The following is a 21,230-nucleotide window of genomic DNA, read 5'->3' on the forward strand; positions in this document are numbered from 1 at the left end:
AGCAAAATATCACAGCTTCCATTACTAATGTACCTCTCAAGCCAAAACATTTCCACCTGACATCATAGTTTACACTGAATACGTCCAGTGTTTTGTTTTGTTTTGTTCCCCCCATGTTACCTTTTTAAGATGATCCTTGAATTGTTTCCACTGCTTCTTCACAGACTTCAGTTGACTGTAATGGAGCTGCCATGACGTCCACAGGTCAGTGAGCTCGGCTTTCTTCCTGCTCAGGTTGTCTGTGGTCTTTTCCACAACATTAGCTGCTGCTTTGACGTTCAGACTCAGAGTCTCACTCATCTGTGACCAGCGACAAGCAACGAAGTAAATGACAACGCTAAGACTTTAGAAGCAAAGCCAGATAACTGATAACTGTATTATTTGTAGCTTTGACGATAAGTTGTAAAGGTGAATCCAGATTAATGGCATCTTCCAAAAAGAGAAATGGAAATGTATTCAGTGTAACTCACCATGGTAGAGGACTTGATAAAGTTGTTGCCCTGATCCTGCATGGAAAGGAACTTCTGTAAGAACTTCTGCCATCTTGCGTCCATGTCCTCTTTCATGGAAGCGACTGTTTCCTCATTTTCCTCCTCTGCCTCTGGCCTTTTCTTATAGCAATCCAACAATGTCTTAACCAGATCTTCAACCTGGATGATAGAAAGGATGTTAACAGCACGGCAAAATTAAAATAAATGAACATTGTTGTACGAGGAAATAAAAGTGCAAATGACATTTTACATAATTGAATTGAAAACTAAGGAAAATGTTTCACTGCAGTTACATACAACTATAACAATTTCTTCCATACAAACACTTTATATATTGATCACTTCATTTCTCCAGAAACATACAGTATTCTAAGAAATGGTGTCACCAACAGAAGCAACCTGATTAAATGTGAATAGGCACCTCCTTGGCAGAACATAAAAAGCTAACGTAGCTCCTGAGGCTCTCCAGGCGTATGGAGATGTTCCTCTGCAGTGTCTTTAGCTGCTCTCTCAGAACAGAGGCCCGATTGGAGAGCTCCACTGCCTCAGCGGCCTCCAGCTTCCTCAGTCCCTTAATCATTCCATCAGAGGCATCTGACTCTCCCATGACACGCTGCAAGAGAATAACACACCTAAGCTTCTATTTGACAATTTATTAAGGGTTAATAAAACTAGCAGGGAATTGCGTTGAGTAAATGGGGGTTATGATTTGGATAAAATGCTTTCTGTGGAAAGTTAGGAAAGCATTACATTGTGCCAGATTTATATCATATCATTTAATCAATGCCTAATCAGTTATGATGATGAGTCTTTATTGGTCACATGTACATTACAGCACAGTGAAATTCTTTTTTCTTCGCATATCCCAGCATGTTAGGAGTTTCGTGTCAGAGTGCAGGGTCAGCCATGATACGGCACCCCTGGAGCAGAGAGGATTAAGGGCCTTGCTTAAGGGCCCAACAGTGGCAGTTTGGCAGTGCTCGTGCCTGAACCCCTGACCTTCCAATCAGAAACCGTCAAGCCACCACTGACAACGTTATTATGACTATGTTTATTGCAACTGGATCCTAGAGTATCTACTATTTATAAGCATGCACAAGTAATGTTTGATACAAGTGTCCGTACTAACGTCAATAAAGGAACTTCGTCAAAAGAAGCAGGTAGAAGTCGCTGTTCCATTGTATGTGTGTGCGCATATGTATGGACTGTATGTATATGGTATATAAGCTGGTGTTGTGTTTGTCAACATGCAGGCCATGGCATATCACAGCTCTTTTGTGAAGTGCTGGCATGAGTCATCACTATACACACAAGTCGTTCTACCAAAGAACAGTTAAAGAAGAATAAAGTTAATGTTTTGGAATGGCCAAGTCAAAGTCCTGACCTTAATCCAGTATAAAATGTTGTGGAAGAACCTGAAGCAAGCAGTTCATGTGAGGAAACCCACCAACATCCCAGAGCTGAAGCTGTTCTGTACTGAGGAACGGGATGGAATTCCTCCAAGCCGATGTGCAGGACTGATCAACACTTACCAGAATGTGTAGTCACTTGTGTTTATATGTGTGTAAAGGTAAGCTCACCTGTGTATGTGTGGATAACTCCAGGTGTTTGTTGAGCACTTCCTCAGCCTCAGAGAGTGAGAAACCAGGCTCTGTACTACTGGATAAGACACCATTACTGCTCTTAATCCAGCTGGAAATCTGGAGAGAAAAGCATGTTAGAAAAGCAGCCAGTGTGATCAAAAGTGTAGCTCTGCTTCACACAGCTTCTTCCCTAATATTCAAAAAATGGCAATTTACAGACAGCTATAAGAATTACCATCTGGAATGGAACAAAACATTTTGGCCTTCATGTTTTTTTTGTTGTTGTTTTTTGGTACCGAGTTCCAGCACAGAAAAGCAGAATGAAGTAAATTGCTTTCGTTTAGAAGGCAAGAATCTTGCCTGTGGCAAAAAATTGCGGCAACAAATTGCAGTTAGCTGCACAGCCTTTGACAAAGATCATTTCCTTCCAGCACTCCTTCATGAATCAAATAGCTTGCTCCGAATCCAAATGAAAATTGGAATTCCTTTACAAATCCAGGCAAAGAGGTAGGTTGGTTTATTCTTTCTGACTGCTTTTTTCATTTTCGAAACATAAATAAATTATATGAAAGATACAACTAAATTCTGTAGCACAGAAGAATCAACACTTTGAGTAACTTTCAATCTTAATAAATTATGGCGTCACCCATTTTTATAAGTGCTGTCTGTCATCGTTTGGATTCTACTAGTTGAGACCAACCTAGCAGTGTAGAACAAAAGGAAGTAGAACAGAATGTCACCATTGTTACAACCCGCTAATCTTTGGGATGGGAAATCTTGTTGTGTGTGTATTGTGCCATGTTTTGTGTGCAGGTCCGAGGTGGTTACCTGTGATTTGGTGGTGTTAGGAGAGGCGGGTGTTGGAGGTGGTTACCTGTGATTTGGTGATGTTAGGGGATGAGGATGTTGGAGGTGGTTACCTGTGATTTGGTGGTGTTAGGAGAGGAGGATGTTGGAGGTGGTTACCTGTGATTTGGTGGTGTTAGGAGAGGAGGATGTTGGAGGTGGTTACCTGTGATTTGGTGGTGTTAGGAGATGAGGATGTTGGAGGTGGTTACCTGTGATTTGGTGGTGTTAGGAGAGGAGGATGTTGGAGGTGGTTACCTGTGATTTGGTGGTGTTAGGAGAGGAGGATGTTGGAGGTGGTTACCTGTGATTTGGTGGTGTTAGGAGAGGAGGATGTTGGAGGTGGTTACCTGTGATTTGGTGGTGTTAGGAGAGGAGGATGTTGGAGGTGGTTACCTGTGATTTGGTGGTGTTAGGAGAGGAGGATGTTGGAGGTGGTTACCTGTGATTTGGTGGTGTTAGGAGAGGAGGATGTTGGAGGTGGTTACCTGTGATTTGGTGGTGTTAAGAGATGAGGGTGTTGGAGGTGGTTACCTGTGATTTGGTGGTGTTAGGAGAGGCGGGTGTTGGAGATGGTTACCTGTGATTTGGTGGTGTTAGGAGAGGCGGGTGTTGGAGATGGTTACCTGTGATTTGGTGGTGTTAGGAGAGGCGGGTGTTGGAGGTGGTTACCTGTGATTTGGTGGTGTTAGGAGAGAAGGATGTTGGAGGTGGTTACCTGTGATTTGGTGGTGTTAGGAGAGGAGGATGTTGGAGATGGTTACCTGTGATTTGGCGGTGTTAGGAGAGACGGGTGTTGGAGGTGGTTACCTGTGATTTGGTGGTGTTAGGAGAGGCGGGTGTTGGAGGTGGTTACCTGTGATTTGGTGGTGTTAGGAGAGAAGGATGTTGGAGGTGGTTACCTGTGATTTGGTGGTGTTAGGAGAGGCGGGTGTTGGAGGTGGTTACCTGTGATTTGATGGTGTTAGGAGAGGCGGGTGTTGGAGGTGGTTACCTGTGATTTGGTGGTGTTAGGAGAGGAGGATGTTGGAGGTGGTTACCTGTGATTTGGTGGTGTTAGGAGAGGAGGATGTTGGAGGTGGTTACCTGTGATTTGGTGGTGTTAGGAGAGGAGGATGTTGGAGGTGGTTACCTGTGATTTGGTGGTGTTAGGAGAGGAGGATGTTGGAGGTGGTTACCTGTGATTTGGTGGTGTTAGGAGATGAGGATGTTGGAGGTGGTTACCTGTGATTTGGTGGTGTTAGGAGAGGAGGATGTTGGAGGTGGTTACCTGTGATTTGGTGGTGTTAGGAGAGGAGGATGTTGGAGGTGGTTACCTGTGATTTGGTGGTGTTAGGAGAGGAGGATGTTGGAGGTGGTTACCTGTGATTTGGTGGTGTTAGGAGAGGAGGATGTTGGAGGTGGTTACCTGTGATTTGGTGGTGTTAGGAGAGGAGGATGTTGGAGGTGGTTACCTGTGATTTGGTGGTGTTAGGAGAGGAGGATGTTGGAGATGGTTACCTGTGATTTGGTGGTGTTAGGAGAGGAGGATGTTGGAGATGGTTACCTGTGATTTGGTGGTGTTAGGAGAGGCGGGTGTTGGAGGTGGTTACCTGTGATTTGGTGGTGTTAGGAGAGAAGGATGTTGGAGATGGTTACCTGTCATTTGGTGGTGTTAGGATCGTGTTGTTTGCCCTTGTGGTTCTATTATTCTTTGTTCTGGTTCTGACTTTTGCCTGTTTAAGACCGAGTTTGGTTATCCCTGTTCCTGTTTAAGTGTACATATTCACCACTGTATATATGTTTCACTCGGTTTACCGGCAGTAGGGGTGTGGCTGCCATTTCTTTTGGGAGTGGGGTCCTTTTTGTCTCTGTCTTTGGACTACAGAAGTACATTTGTATTTTTGTTGTTTTTCTTTTAGGTAAAAAAAGCTCTCTAAACCAAGAGTTCTTTTGTTTTATTATTTGGCCTTGGCCCACCCTGAAGATAAGCCTGGTCTTGTGTTCTACATATAGTTGTGTAAATACATGTGCCGATTTGTACAATACACCATGACTTCATTGAAATCTCTGTGTCTGTTGTTCCTGGCTTCCCTTATTTAGAGGTCTTTCCCTTTACTCTGTGTGGCTCAACTTAGACTGGGTCGTGACACCATGGTTTTACAACAGAGTGGAGGTCTGAGTGTCACTTGGCTTGATGAGAATGCACAGAAGACTGACGTCACACAGTGGTCACAACGTTGCTATTCATAGTTAGTATTAAAACACGCAATTCCAAGGAAATCTGGCTTGGCGATTTATCACTTAGACGTAACCTTCCAGTACAACTATATTAAGCTTTCAGAGATGTTCAAAAGTTCACTCTTGACACCTCACCTTGCACTGCATGTCATATATCAGGTGATGTGCACTTTTGAGTTGTAAGGTGAATGTTACGCTTTTTGATTGAGAGTGAAATCTCTTTCCTTTTTACCTTTTCCTCCAGATCATCAAAGGAGCTCAGCAGCTGCTGTTTCTTCCCAGCAAGTTCCCTATAGGCCTGACACTGCTTGCTCAGCCCATCCACCCGCTCTCTGATGTATCCCAGCATCCTTTGTACACCTCCAACTTGGGCACTGCCATAAAAACACCCAAGCTAAGTAAAACAGTAACTTTTATTGGTGTAGTAACTAGAGAAAAATTAAAAAAATACACAAAAATGTAAGGACCTTTTTTCCATCTAGACTGTTTTCTATCTAATGAAAGATAATGAATAGACGCTCATTTGTATTGATAATAAGGGTTTAACAGGTGGATGGACCAAATATGGATACTTTCTACTTTTTGTTTTGTGCAGTGCTTTGAAGCTGTTACAGGCACAGATGTATTCATCTTTAAACAGTTGAAGATATTATCTTTACCCTGATCAGGGTTGTGGTGGATCCAGGGAATATTCCATGAGGGGAAAATGGCCATGAGGCAGGAATACACCCCTGATAGGACATCTGTCCATCACAAGGCACCATGCTCACACATTCATACCTAGCAGCAATTTTGCATAGCCAATGCAGCTACTGGCATGATTTTGGGAGGTGGAAGGAAACCAGAGAATCCAGATGAAACCCACACAGAGACAGAGCGTGTAGCTGTGTGGCTGCAATACCCTAAATGTACCCCTTACATAGAAGGATCTTTGTGGTGGAAAATGATTATTCGGTTTACTGTGGCAACAAAGAAACATGGACCAAAATTCAGTGTAAAATGGTGTCACTTTCAAGAAACTTCTCTGGTGTCTTTATTTTTAGGAAGCTAAAAGTTCTTCTATAGAATCACCTTTTTGGGTACCTTAATTTTTATTTTTTATGAGCATACACTGCAAGCCAGTGGTCCCCAACACTGTTCCGGAAGATCTACCTTTAGCTCCAACCATAATCGTGCCCTCCTGACCATCTAATCATTGCCTTAAGAAGTTCTTGATCAGCTAAAACAGGTGTGTGAGATTTTGGTTGGAGATGAGACCTGCAGAAGGTAGAACTCAAGGAAGAGGGTTGGTGACCACTGCTGTAAGCGTATGCTTACACTGCTGTTGAAGTATCAGCTCTTGAATGTCTCACCTCTGTGGACTGAGCTTCTGAAGTATGAGCTGTCCTCGTTGAAGAGGTTCAGCAGCCGCATCTTTAATACTACGATGCAGCTCTTCGTGCTTCTTAGCCAGCTCGGTCAACTGCACAGTCCGAGTCCTCAAACCCTTAATGGTGCTCTCAATGGTTCCCAAGATTTCAAATGCCTGAAAACCACAAAGAGGCAGCAAATATGGGACATGCTTAGTACTTGAAGAAGAAAAAAAAGAAGAATAAAGCAGTGTGACAGTGTGCTGTGTCAGAAGACCTTTAGAAGTATCGTTAAGGAGAAAAACTACTGGAGGTTCTTTTTAAATGGGTTTTTTTTTTTTTTTTTAGCAGTTCCATCTGATCTTTTGTATATAGCATCCGACGTTTTTTTCCCCCCAAACTTGTCATCTAGCATAAATTAGTATATACAATCCCAATTCCAAAAAAGTTGGGACAGTATGGAAAATACTAATAAAAACAAAGAGGAGCAATTTGTAAATGTACTTTGACTTATATTTAAACAAAAAACGTATAAAGACAAGGTATTTGATGTTTTAACTAATCAACTGCATAGTTGTTGGTTTTTTTAAAGAAAAATGTTTATTTTGAAATTGATTGATGCATGCAACATGTTCCAAAAAAGTTGGGACAGGGGCAATTTAGGACTAATAGCGATGTGACAAGTTGAAATAAGAAGGTGATGTGAAACAGGTGAGGCAATCGTCTAATCATAGTATAAAAGGAGACTCCAAAAAAGGTCTAGTCCTTCAAGAGCAAGGATGGGTCGAGGCTCGCCAATCTGCCAACAGAGACGTCAGCGAATAATCCAACACTTTGAGAAGAACATTCCCCAAAGACAAATCGGTAGTATTTTGGGCATTTCACCTTCTACAGTGCACAATATAATGAAAAGATTCAAGGAATCCGGTCAAATCTCTGTGCGTAAAGGGCGAGGTCGACAACCACTTCCGAATTCGTGTGATCTCCGATCCCTCAGACGTCACCGTCATAAAAACACTCATGGTGAACCTTTGTCAGTCGACACTATTCGCCGTTGCATCCACAGATACAAGTTAAGGCTTTACTATGCAAAGCAGAAGCCGTACATCAACACTGTCCAGAGGCGCTGATTTCTCTGGGCTCGGTCTTATCTGAGATGGACAGTAGCACAGTGGAATCGTGTTTTTTGGTCCGACATCATGTTCTCCGGGCCAAAGAGGAAAAGGACCATCCAAGCTGTTATCGGCGCCTGTCTTGGTATAGGGGGTGTGTCAGTGTCCATGGCATAGGTAGCTTGCACATCTATGACGGCATCATTAATGAAGAAAGATATGTACACATTTTGGAGCAAGATATGCTGCCATCCAGAGCAGGACGACGCCAAACCACATTCTGCCCGGATTACAAGCGCATGGTTGCGTAAACGGAGAGTGTGGGTGTTAGGATGGCCTGCTACAGTCCTGACCTGTCTCCAATTGAGAATGTGTGGCACATTTTGAAGCACAAAATAAGGCAACGAAGGACTCGTACAGTTGCACAGCTGAAGAAATGCATAATGGATGAATGGGGAAAATTCCTCTTGCTAAACTTAACCAACTCGTGCCTTCACTCAGCGCCCAAACGTTTAATAAGTGTTATTAAAAGAAAAGGTGATGTTACACAGGGGTAAACAGTCGACTGTCCCAACTTTTCTTGGAGCGTGTTGCAGTCATCAGATTTGAAATGAGTGTATATTTTCAAAAATAAATTAAATTCACAGAGTAAAACATCAACTTTTTTTGCAAGAGTCCAGCAAATTTAGGATATGCAGATTTTGTCTCCTAAACCTGGTCATGTGATCTGTGAGTTGGATCAGTTGTGTTGGAGCAAGGAGATTAACAAATTTTGCAGGACTCCACACATAACTGACCTTCAGACCTGAAATAATTCCAGTATCCACCGACATGCACTAGACCGTCAAAGAAAACATTCCAGCTTAGTAGTTATACAGTTCCTATGCCTCATGGTGATTTAAAAGCATGTTTCCTCAATTTTTCATTCCACTACGCACATTAATATTATGCTCTTTTAAATTGGTCATTTATTCACTCGGTGATCCGTTCCTTAAAATTAAAGTAATATCAACCCTTAGCTTAAAAAATTTACATAAAATGCTTGTCCAGCTACATTATAGCTTAGCTATCATATTAGGTCCTTAGCAATATAAGTTTTTGGGGAGGTTTTTTTTTGGTATTAAAGCCACTCCTAAGAGAAGGAGAAAGGGAAAAAAAGGAAAAAAGATAACTTGTAGAAAACTCAAATAAAATTGACCAACAAATCAAAAATTATTTGCGACAAAGAAACGAAAAGAAAGCAATAGAGAGAATGAACAACACAATGGGGAGAAAAATTTAAAAAAAAAAAAAAAAAAAAGTGAGTGTGGTTAAATTATAAAAGACTGTAATATTATTTTACATCTCTAAAAAATAAAAAAAATTATAATAATTTGAACAACCAGCTATTTTGTTATGTTTACAACATCTCCAAACTCTCATCTTGCTGGACTCAACAGAGGAGATAAATTTATCATAATAATTATTAATCCTGTTCATCATCTTTTTAACATGAAGCCACACATTCACTTAAATTAAAGGAATTAATTTCTAAATTAAATTAATGTAGGACTAAATCAAAGGAATTTATTATTAATTGAATATATTCACTTAATTAATTGAGGAAGCATAACAAGGGTGTTTTTTTTTCCTTCATCATGAGACTCACAGTCTCTTTAATTTACTGTCTGTGATGATTCAAGTGTACTGCACCACAAGCTCGAATAGCCAAGTCATCAGAGCCATTAACGGTAATTCCAGCTGCATTTTACTGCCTCGCTCACGCACTTTATTAGCGCTGTTGAAGAAGCTGTTGCTCTCGTGCAGCTGTCCCAGTCGACACATCATCAGATCCCAGAACTGCTCGTTTGTGGTGCGCAGATTCTGACTTTTCTCTGAGATGGAGTCAAGCTTTGCATGATCGCTTAAGGAAAGGAGCTCAGATGCCTGCTGGAGAAGTCGCTCAACCACAGGGGTCCATTGCTGCACAGAGCATTTAAGCACATGAGATATTAGTACGGCGAGTCATCACAGGCAGACTGGTTTCAATATTTACAGCACAATCAGCAATAAAATATCTCCTATCTACTATACACTAGTCGATTGATTTATATTTAATTGGAATTCGGTCAGCAACCAAGAGGCCATGGGTAACTCAACATGACGCAACCACCACCATGCTTCACTGCAGGTGTTCTCAGGGTGAAGAGCAGTTAAGCGATTTGTTCCGAGGCCAAAAAGTTACATTTTGATTTCATCAGAACATTATCCACATTTATTTATTTATTTATTTATGTCTGCAACATGCCTTTTGGCAAACTTCAAAAAGGATTTCACTTGCTTTCCACTCGTTCATAAAGGCCGGCTTTGTGGAGAGTTGTCCTGTGAACAGCTTCTCCCATCGGAGCTATGGATTTCTCCAGCTCCTTCAAAGGTCACCCATGATACCTTGGTTGCTTCTCTGACTAATCCCCTTTTTATCTGGTCACTGACATTTAGTGGATGGTCTCCTTTAGGCAGAGTTGCAGTTCTGCCTTATTCTCTCCATTTTTTTCCATACACAAAGTATTTAGTGGATCTCTGTGGATAATTCCAGGTTTGGGATATGTTTAAAAACGTTTATAAAGTAATCCAGAACATTGCACCAGACACAGCAATGGGGTGAACACTTATTCAGTCACAACTTTTACTAAATTGTAAGTCATTTTATTGATTTTTATTTTTTTCCCCGCTACTTCAATAAATGGAATAAATTTATGCAGATGTGATATATAAATATATAAATATAACTTCAAATCAAGTCCATTTCAGTTCCAGGACGTAACAGTAAACATGTAAAGCATTCCAGCCATTCCAGGGAAAGTTATATTCCTCATCTGTATTTCTGTAGTGCTTGTAAAATTCCTTTTAAACGAGCTCTACCTTGGCTTTGAGTTCAAATTCTTTATGCTCCTGCAGTAACTCCTCACTTTCAGACAGGGATGAGCCCATCTGATTCCTCTCCAAGAACGGGTCGGCATTTTCCTTAAACCAGCGCGTTACCTACATGGCAAAGTGGATAAGAGGTACAAATCCTCAAGAGGAGAGAGAATCTCCATGAGATGGCAGAATTTAAATAAAAATGTCAATTCAAAAAAAGGAATTGTGAACAGAAACCGATATTGTAGTTGGGTTTTTTTTTTTAAATTATTATTTATTTATTTTTATGTCCATCTTAACCAAGCAATATACGGTAATGTGTAAAAGTCTTTAAATAATTAATTGAAGTCTTCAGCATTACTGGTAGCATAAAAGAGCAAATTGTTCATTTCCATCGCAATGACCCTACAAATGGCTGCGTGGCCACCATGTCTCTTCATGATGCCCTGTGTACTGTAGGCTTCACCATTTCAGAACCGCAGCCCAAATTGTAGCAAAACTCGATTTTGATTCCTCAGAAAGACACATAGATATCTCGTTGAACCAACACTGCAGTAGTGAGGGAGCTAGGCATGGAATTGGCAATGGAATTGGTCGCCTAATCCGATCATCACGAACACTTCCTGTTTGGTTCACTCGGAAGCTAGTTAACTAGCAAATACAGTTAACTAGTCCGCTACAACACAGACGCCTATTAACAGTTTGATAGCAAATTCTTTATTATTCAAATTCTTTCCATCCAGCCATTTTCTGTACCGCCGGGAGAGAACTCGGGGCACAAGGCAGGGGACACCCTGGACAGGGTGCCAACCCATCGCAGGGCACAGTCGCACACATTAACATAACTACGGACAATTTCGACAGGCCAATCAGCCTACGCATGTCCTTGGACTGGGGGAGGAAACTGGATTATCCAGAGGAAACCCCTGAAGCACGGGGAGAACATGCGAACTCTGAGGGCACACAGGGCGGAGGCGGGATTCGAACCCCCAACCCTGGAGGTGCGAGGCAAATGAACATGCAAAGCTTGTTTGAAGTTGGGGAAGTAATTTTTGACTGACAGAGGGGTGAAAGAAATGCAGGCTGGCAGATTTTTGATGGTTTTTAGATTGGCTGGACTCTCAGGAGCAGTATACAGTACAGCTTCATGATCGGTTTTGCTTTCTTATGGTGAATACACTACACTAATAGACTGGTTTGGTTCCTAAATGTGGGATTGGATTCAGTTTAAAGCTACGTTCTCTCTCTGTAACTTCTCTGCGTCCTTGATCAGGTTTTATCGATTCACTAGCCTAGTAGCTAGCAGGATTGCATTATGTTATTCATTCCATTACAGTACTACACTACCTATTAATTGGGGTGCACGGTGGCTTAGTGGTTAGCACGTTCGCCTCACACCTCTGGGGTTTGATTCCCGCCGGGGCCCTGTGTGTGCGGAGTTTGCATGTTCTCCCCGTGCTGCAGGGGTTTCCTCCGGGTACTCCGCTTTCCTCCCCCAGTCCAAAGACATGCATGGTAGGCTGATTGGCGTGTCTAAAGTGTCCGTAGTGTATGAATGGGTGTGTGAGTGTGTATGTGATTGTGCCCTGCGATGGACTGGCACCCTGTCCAGGGTGTACCCCGCCTTGTGCCCGATGCTCCCTGGGATAGCTAATACTACCTATTAATTATGGCTTCAACCATGCAAAAAAATCTGACATTCCCCTTCATGTTTCAAAATGACATTTTGTAAAAATAAATAAATAAATTGTTTTGTTAGTTCTAGTATACTCTTCCATCAAGTCACTTACTTCCTGTTCCTGTTTCTCCCACTCAGAGATCGTGTTCTTCACGTCCTGATGGTGGATTTGTCGAGCCATACACTGGTCGACTGCCCTGCGTCGGTCTTGCAGGAGCTCCATCAGTCCGTCCACTTTCCTGTAGCTGTTACGAGCACCGCGTGCCCCGCCTCCATATCGTAGAGCCTCCTCAGCCTCGAAGCGCTTCAGGAAATCCAACAACTCGTAACTTTTATTCAGCGCCAGCATGGACTTCTGCAGCAGCCCTGAAGGTTCACACAGTGGGATTAAATCCATATGGCGCACTTCTGAACTGTACGATAGGGAAATAATTAAAGCACCAATAATCTTATCGTTATGTCAATATTCATTTATCAAGACAAATAAATACTCGTGGTAAAAAGACTTTTTCATGCCTCCTGCACATGTAAGTGTGTATATGAGGGTTAAAACTATTATGTTTTTACTAGTGTGTACAGCACACAGACGCGTTTAGATTTATTCCACTAGCGCTCAATTCCTTAGCTTCACAACTAAATATACCATTAGTGCCGTGGTAATTCTTCTTCATTACAGCCTGATCGGTCAGAGTGGTGTGGATAATACACTGCTGCGTCACGGAAATGAGACTCCAAGAGTCTCATCTCACACACACACACACACACACAAACATCACAGTGAAGTGCAGGTCAGAGGTCATGTTCACTCAGGAGATCAGTGCAAGTGTACCTCTCTATAACGATAATGAGTCTTTATTGGTCACGTATTCATTACAGTACAGTGAAATTCTTTTTTCTTCGCATACCCCAGCATGTCAGGAAGTTGGGGTCAGAGTGCAGGGTCAGCCATGATACAGCCCCCTGGAGCAGAGAGGGTTAAGGGCCTTGCTCAAGGGCCCAACAGTGTCAGCTTGAACCCCGACCTTTCGATCAGTAACCCAACGCCTTACCCGTCAAGCCGCCACTGCCCCCCTAACCGTATCCTCATTATTCATTTCAGAAAGAAAAAAAAGATAAAGAAAAGCAGATACAACTATAGGTAGAATAGACAGAAGAATGAAAGGACTTGTAGAATGACAAACAGACTAGTAGAACAATAAAATCAATGATAGCACAACAGACAGAGAGATAGAAAAGTGGACAAACAATGTGCAATACAGAGAAAGACAAAATGAATGAACGAATGAGATCAATAGACAGCTAGACACGGACAGATATAGACAACCCAATCAAAAGAAAAACCGATAGAGAGACAAATAGATAGATAGATGTACAGACAGACAGAGGGACAAATAAACAGACAGACAAATAGATGAATAGATAAATAGAGTGATAACGTACTGTACAAAAAGTCAGACACATAGCTAGACAGAGACAGACAGCAGGACAAATGAGACAGACAGACAAATAGATGAATAGATAAATAGAGTGATAATGTACTGTACAAAAAGTCAGACACATAGCTAGACAGACAGACAGACAGCGGGACAAATGAGACAGACAGACAAATAGATGGACAAATAAAATGATAATGTAACACGCAGACAAATGGACAGATATATAGAATGATAAATGTACTGGAATACAGACAGACGGACCAATATATATAGAATGAAATGTAATGTACAAAAAGACACCTACACAGACAGACAGACAGACAGGTGTGTATGTGAACATATCACTCACCTCTCTTCACCCTGCTGTATTTGTGCTTCAGCTCAGTTAAACACGTGTCAGTGTTCAGCTCGCGCCCAGCACACTGCAGCTCCTCCGCTTCATCAATCTGAATGGCGAACTACAGTCACGCAGAGAGGAAATGAATAAACATGACCTGCTGATTAAAACCTTCACTATTCATGTCTAATTGGCACATGCATGACAGGTGCCACATTTAGAAATTTTAAAGGAACGCTCGAACAATTTAATGTCTCTGTAGTGTTCGGTTCACACGTGTCCTCTGTACTGAGAAAAGCACCGAGAATCCGTTTGATCAAATTCACGTATAGTGTCGTAACTACAGAAACCAGAACACCTTTGAACCTGCGATTTGAATTACAGCCTGCAAAACCGTCAAAGCTGCTATTATAAATTAATCAGCACTATTTGAGCAGAGAATGAAACGCCGCTGTGGTACAACATCATTTATTACAGTTTCCTTTATTACAGTCGTCACCACAGTAAGCCGAGGTTCGTTGAAATCTTCTGTCCCAGAGCACACTCAGTCCTGATCGGATATAAATACAGACAATCCCAAATATTTCCTTTTTCAGTCCAATCCATGAAAGACTTTGTATCTTTTCATTTCTGCCCTGTTCTTTTATGTCTAATTTCAGCTCAGTGTGAATTCCCAAAACTAATTTCAAAGCACTGGCTTGAGGGAAAAAAAAAATACAAATCAAATTTGAAAAAAAGAAGAAGAAGAAAAAAAAAGAGGAAACAGCTGTTACTTTGAAAATAAACAAAGCACACACACACACACAAACACACACACACACACACACACACACACAGAACAGAACAATAGTGCAGAGAGGAATGATGAGAGTCTGCTGTGCTGCAGTCTTATCAATCATGCATATGCATTCTCTCTCTCTCTCTCTCTGTCTCTCTCTCCCCCCCCCCCCCCATTCCCTCTTATTCTTTTTACCCTCTCTCTCTTCTTTTACTCACTCACACCATCCTCTCTCTCTCTCCATTCCCTCTTATTCTTTTTACCCTCTCTCTTCTTTTCCTCACTCACAACATTCCCCCTCTCTCCATCCCTTCTCTCCCCAATCCCTCTCTTTTCATCCTCTCTCTCTTCTTTTACTCACTAACACCATCCCCTCTCTCCCCAATCCCTCTCTTTTTATCCTCTCTCTCTCTTCTTTTACTCACTAACACCATCCCCTCTCTCCCCAATCCCTCTCTTTTCATCCTCTCTCTCTTCTTTTACTCACTCACACCATCCTCTCTCTCTCTCCATTCCCTCTTATTCTTTTTACCCTCTCTCTTCTTTTCCTCACTCACAACATTCCCCCTCTCTCCATCCTCTCTCCCCAGTCCCTCTCTTTTTATCCTCTCTCTCTTCTTTTACTCACTAACACCATCCCCTCTTTCCCCATTCCCTCTTATTCTTTTTATCCGCTCTCTCTTCTTTTACTCACTAACACCATCCCCTCTCTCCCCAATCCCTCTCTTTTTATCCTCTCTCTCTCTTCTTTTACTCACTAACACCATCCCCTCTCTCCCCAATCCCTCTCTTTTCATCCTCTCTCTCTTCTTTTACTCACTAACACCATCCCCTCTCTCCCCAATCCCTCTCTTTTTATCCTCTCTCTCTTCTTTTACTCACTCACACCATCCTCTCTCTCCCCAATCCCTCTCTTTTCATCCTCTCTCTCTTCTTTTACTCACTAACACCATCCCCTCTCTCCCCAATCCCTCTCTTTTTATCCTCTCTCTCTCTTCTTTTACTCACTAACACCATCCCCTCTCTCCCCAATCCCTCTCTTTTCATCCTCTCTCTCTTCTTTTACTCACTAACACCATCCCCTCTCTCCCCAATCCCTCTCTTTTTATCCTCTCTCTCTCTTCTTTTACTCACTAACACCATCCCCTCTCTCCCCAATCCCTCTCTTTTCATCCTCTCTCTCTCTTCTTTTACTCACTAACACCATCCCCTCTCTCCCCAATCCCTCTCTTTTCATCCTCTCTCTCTTCTTTTACTCACTCACACCATCCCCTCTCTCTCTCTCTAGTTTTCCATCTCTCTCTCTCACTTTACTGCATGATAACAAAAGACGCTAACGTTCTGAACGTCACACCGGATGCTTCACGACGGCATTGCGTCACACAAACGAGTCTCTAACGTGCCCGCGGTGAGCTGGCCTGTGTAAAGTGTTTGTAAGGGTGTCGTTTAATGCACTCCTGTTTTTTTCACTCCGTGTGTTTCATCTTTCCAGCCTTTTACAGTATCGATCAAGATAATTGTCCACATTAAACGGTGATATTCTTTACCTATTAAAATAAGAACAATACATCATGTCACGCTCGTCTCTCTCACCTCCAGGGCGTGGTCGTAGAAGTGGCAGGCCAGCTGTAGGAGTGAGCGGCGTTTCTCCAGGTGGCTCACTAACATTTTCCAGGCCTCGCTGAGAGACAGAGCCATGGCCTTGTACACGTCCTCCTCGCCCTCCTTCTCCTCCGCCGTCTTATCCGCCTCCTCCAGCAGCACCCGCACGCCTCCTTCATTTCTCTGTCACACAGTTTCACATTACCTTGGTAAGTAATTTAACTCTGATTACTCGTAACACGCTGCTCACTTGATGAAACACCAACAACTGATGAAAGATGAAGAAGTGGAAAAATTACCAGCTATACAGACGATTCGTGCAGTGTAAATGATTTGTGTACCGCTGCTAAAGCTTGATTTTAATGAAAGGCTTAATTTGCAGGATTGGATTTTAAATTTGCCCCCCCTCCCCCTCACTGGATAAGCACACATCGCTGTTTATGCTAATCCAGAACAACTGAAAGCATTTCACAGTCGCAATGGGGCATTCACATCAACACTGAAACAGTTTTTCCACAAACCAAAAACCCTGTGTATGGCACCTAACAAAACAAGTCAATGTTAATGTCCAAAGTCCCACTACACATTTACATTTATGACATTTTGGCAGACGTTCTCATGCAGACGGAGTTATATAAGGGCTTTGTTCTCCACCTGGAAAACAAATCGTCATGCTAGTGCAGATCTGCCGGAGGGTAAACAAACCAACAAGCCGAGGCGTCAAATCTCGAAACTGCCAGAAAAGCCACCGTTCAGCCCCATGAGCAAAAAGCCACTCGGTCTTCTGAGCTGGAATTGTATTGCTGGATGTGTGAATGCAAATCTAAAAGCAGTGGCAAAAAAGTTTCAGCACTGAGAAACGAGTTAGAATGGATATCAGTCCTCCTATTTTTCTCTTTTTACGGCCTACGATATCCGACCTTACATCAACGAACAAATGTCCGTCCATCCATCCATCCATCTACTCCTTTTTCAGGGTCACGGGGAACCTGGAGCCTATTGGAGCCAGGGAGCATCGGGCACAAGGCGGGGTACACCCTGGACAGGGTGCCAATCCATCACAGGGCACAATCACATACACATTCACACTACGGACACTTTAGACACGCCAATCAGCCTACCATGCATGTCTTTGGACTGGGGGAGGAAACCGGAGTACCCGGAGGAAACCCCCGCAGCACGGGGAGAACATGCAAACTCCGCACACACAAGGCCACGGTGGGAATCGAACCCCGGACCCTGGAGGTGTGAGGCGAACGTGCTAACCACTAAGACACCGTGCACCCCCCAGCGAACAAACGTAAACGAAATAAACATTAATATACTTACACACCAGTGTGAAGTCAAACTTTCAGTCTGAATAAAAGCACTAGTGACAAAGCCGTTAAAAAAAAAGTTCTTCTTTTGTTGTTGTTTTTTGCCATTAATGACACAGTTGAACAAAACACTTGCGGACATGCTGTTATAGGAAAATAATCAGTGTTCAAGGTGTGATGTGGCCTGATCCTGATGCGACCCGGAGTTACTGTTACCACCCCGAAGTGGATTGTTTTCCCATTACAGCACATCCTAAAGTCTTCAACCACATCATTTATAATTAGTCAGAACGTGTCGATACATTTTCTAGAAAGTAGTGCAGCTGCAAATCCCGGGTTTATATTAACACGCTCATCCTAATACGCCATTGTTTCAGTCGCGACAGTTCGTTCACATTGACTTGTACGGTAGACGCTCCACATACGCGTCGATACGGGGAACTTTTCTGTCAGGAGACGTTTGTTTAACGTTCACGGAAGGAGTCTCCAGCGTCAGTGCTTTGTAACAGGCCGAGCTTTGGCATTTTATGTTTTTCGGCACGGGGGAAAGTCAAGACGGAGGAGTTTACGCTTTGCGCTTTCTCAGTAACATGACAAGCTTATTCATTTAGACGGTCTCTTGCTGCTACAACGTAAGCGATAGCAGGACCTAACTCGCTTAGAAGACGTTCCATGATATTAAACGTAACTATACAGAGAAAAGTATGACGGTATTCTTTCATTAAGAAAGAACGTAAGTGTTGGCAAAATGCCATGGTATTTTATACAACACTTCAGGACATGCGGTTATAGGAAAATAATCAATTTCTGGGTAGTAAAAGTGACTCCACGTTGGGTCGGGTTGCACCACTGATTATTTTTCTAGAACAGCAGACCCCAGATGTTTTATTCCTTAGATAGGCTATTGTAAATCCTATTGTAATAGATTCACTGATTTACCCATTGATCCAAACCTGTCTATTTCATACTATATGGTATGAAACTAAATACTCTGAAGTATTTACGTAATACCGTGTAAATGTGTAAGTACTGCGTCTGTCACTCTGTTAGCCAGTCATACTAGCAATAACTTTACGTTGTCCATCAGTCTATAAGATGTCAGTTCTTACTGTGATGTTTACTATGTACCTTGCATACTGAATCTGCGTCTTAAGCAAATGCAAAGCAGGGCGTCATCCGTGACGGACAAACTGCAATAGATATGGAATACAGTAGCAGCTCTAGTTCAACACACATCGAGGATTCTTGACTTGGACACATGACAGAGCAGAGACTGAAGCAGCTGGCATGAGAAGCACTGGGGAGCAGGAGCTATAATGAGGCCTGGAAAGAAAGTGCATTCTGTGGAAATAATATAAATCAGCGTTTGCTGGCAAGAGGAAGAGGACGCTCTGTGCAGGCAAAAGCAATATAAATGAGAGCAGCAAGCGAAACAAGGCTAGAAGGTCAGTGATGAAGGCAAACCTGTAAGTCGGACATGATCCAGAGGGGGAGGGGGAGGTGATGTAACAATATTAGGACACAGCCTAATGAGGAAACCTTCACAAGTTATATCAGAAAGGTCATTATGTACTACGCTAACGGTAACGGCATGATGTGGAATTTTGTGCGTCTCTTAACATATCATGAGCTTAAAAGATCTATCTGGGTTAAGAATGAATTACAATATAATACAAAAAGGTCATAAAGTGCATCAACCTTTCTTTTTTTAACTTTTTTTTTAAGCAGCATATCCTACCATTTAAAGAAATGAAAAAATTATGCACATTGTAGATTTTTAAAAAAAAATTAATAATAATAATAATAATAAGTTACTGAAGACCAATATTGACTTTCTTGAGAAGTCTGTTTTAATAACTATTAAAGTTTCCCAAACCTGATATTTTTCCTTCCAAAACGTTGATTTGTTTGTTTGAGAGAGAAACCCAAAATAAAGATGTCACCGTGTTCTCTTACGCCTGCCTTCAACGTCCTCATTCTCCTCACGCCCATCAGTTCTGTCACAATTATATATAGCTCCGGTTTACACATTTAAACTGTAACTAGAAGTGGAACTATGTCATCATCCACCCTCAAACTTTGGGATTCGAAGCCTAGGGAGTGGAATAAAACCAAATTGAACAGAGAAAGTCAAGAATTCTGGTTGCCCCAGATGGCCGCCCCCATAATGTCACAGCTTTCAGCGACACAGTGAAGATTTGTTCATGTTTATAGACGACAGTAAGTCACACCGCGTCCTTAAGACAGTATCTGGATTTGGTTTGAGGAAGATAGCTACAGGAAAGATTTTCCATATGAGATATGAGACTTCCATTACATGTTATCTATGTTAGCTACATAGCATTGGTGCATATTTTAAGAAGCGCATACAGTGCAACATGTCTGGACATGAACGATGGGCTACACTGTGGGGAATATAAAGCATGTTGTTGTTTTTCCTGCTGCTTGCCACAGTGTTGCGTGGTTATTTTAATGTTATTTGATGTCTTCGTGTTTGGTAGTGAGATAATGATATGCGCAGCCGGATATTACTCTCAGGAAATGTAATGATGGAGATGCTGAACCTTCAGTTTGACCAGAAGTTGATCATGCTCTTCCAGAAGTTTCTTGGTTTCGTCCTGATTGTTTCCGATCTCCAGGAGGTCCGGATGGGCTTCAGTCAGCTGCAGCTGAACCAGCTCTCCACACTGCAAAAACACACACACACACATGAATAGACACAGAGACGACAAACCAAGGCCATGTTTACGTAGAGATGAAACACAAAACCTACGGGTGCACTTCCTGTGAATGCCATGAACTGTAAACACTTCCCTATTATCACTACAATGCAACTTGTGTATTCACTCCCTCGATTTATGGTAATTATGCACATATAAAAGTGGCGATAAATAGACGTTTGCATTTAATATGATTTATGACAGTTTTTGTTCAAACTAGAAGCACATATCGGAGAGATTAAGACAGCTATGGGTGTAACGTCAACAAAATGCCAAACTAAAGACAAGTCTAAGCTGTGCCTCCAATTTAGCCATTTCTAGTGCAGGTATTTGTGTAAAAGTTATATTTCATATGTAATTTAATAGGTGGTGCACTGGGTGTATGCGTAAAGTATTTAAAGAACACTAACGTTCACAGGTACAACTTTCAGTGCTTCACTGGTTTAGTCCATTTTGAGTGTCTCAATTTACATATCTAGGTGGGATATGTAAGTTACAATACAAGACATGTAATGACGATACAAAGCTAAGAAACTAAGAAAATTCTTTAATAAGCTCATTTTTTTTATTTATACTAAAATACAGTACAAAAATAAAATAAAAGTACAGATTTTACTGCACTTCCCACCCTGATTTCTTCTGTTTTTTTGTACATCTCATACTAAATTGCTTCAGAAATAAAAACAAAATCAACCCGAGTAAACACAAAATACAGTTTTTTAAATGATAGTTATTTATTGAAGCAAAAAAGTTATCCAATACCAACTGGGCCTGTGTGAAAATGTATTTTCCCCGGTAGTTACTAATTCCACATTAGTAACATAGTTTCTATGAAACTGCATTCATAATGGGGTTCAGCTGGAC

At 41.9% G+C, this 21,230-nt stretch overlaps 1 protein-coding gene across 1 annotated transcript in view; it reads right to left on the bottom strand.

Moving 5' to 3' along the window:
* ccdc141 (coiled-coil domain containing 141) overlaps positions 1 to 21,230 on the bottom strand; it is a 50,976-nt gene that overhangs the window by 25,145 nt on the left and 4,601 nt on the right. The window contains exons 2-13 of the mRNA XM_053626265.1: positions 20,211 to 20,333; positions 16,322 to 16,513; positions 13,963 to 14,071; positions 12,290 to 12,543; positions 10,503 to 10,622; positions 9,369 to 9,563; positions 6,493 to 6,665; positions 5,373 to 5,514; positions 2,072 to 2,191; positions 913 to 1,104; positions 471 to 650; positions 121 to 300 (exon numbers count right to left, since the gene is read on the bottom strand). Of these exons, the coding sequence (XP_053482240.1) occupies positions 121 to 300; positions 471 to 650; positions 913 to 1,104; positions 2,072 to 2,191; positions 5,373 to 5,514; positions 6,493 to 6,665; positions 9,369 to 9,563; positions 10,503 to 10,622; positions 12,290 to 12,543; positions 13,963 to 14,071; positions 16,322 to 16,513; positions 20,211 to 20,333 (1,980 nt within the window). The remainder of the gene's footprint in view (positions 1 to 120; positions 301 to 470; positions 651 to 912; positions 1,105 to 2,071; positions 2,192 to 5,372; positions 5,515 to 6,492; positions 6,666 to 9,368; positions 9,564 to 10,502; positions 10,623 to 12,289; positions 12,544 to 13,962; positions 14,072 to 16,321; positions 16,514 to 20,210; positions 20,334 to 21,230) is intronic.

Source organism: Ictalurus furcatus, chromosome 6 (genome assembly GCF_023375685.1).
Source record: "Ictalurus furcatus strain D&B chromosome 6, Billie_1.0, whole genome shotgun sequence".
NCBI classification, from domain to species: Eukaryota; Metazoa; Chordata; class Actinopteri; order Siluriformes; family Ictaluridae; genus Ictalurus; species Ictalurus furcatus.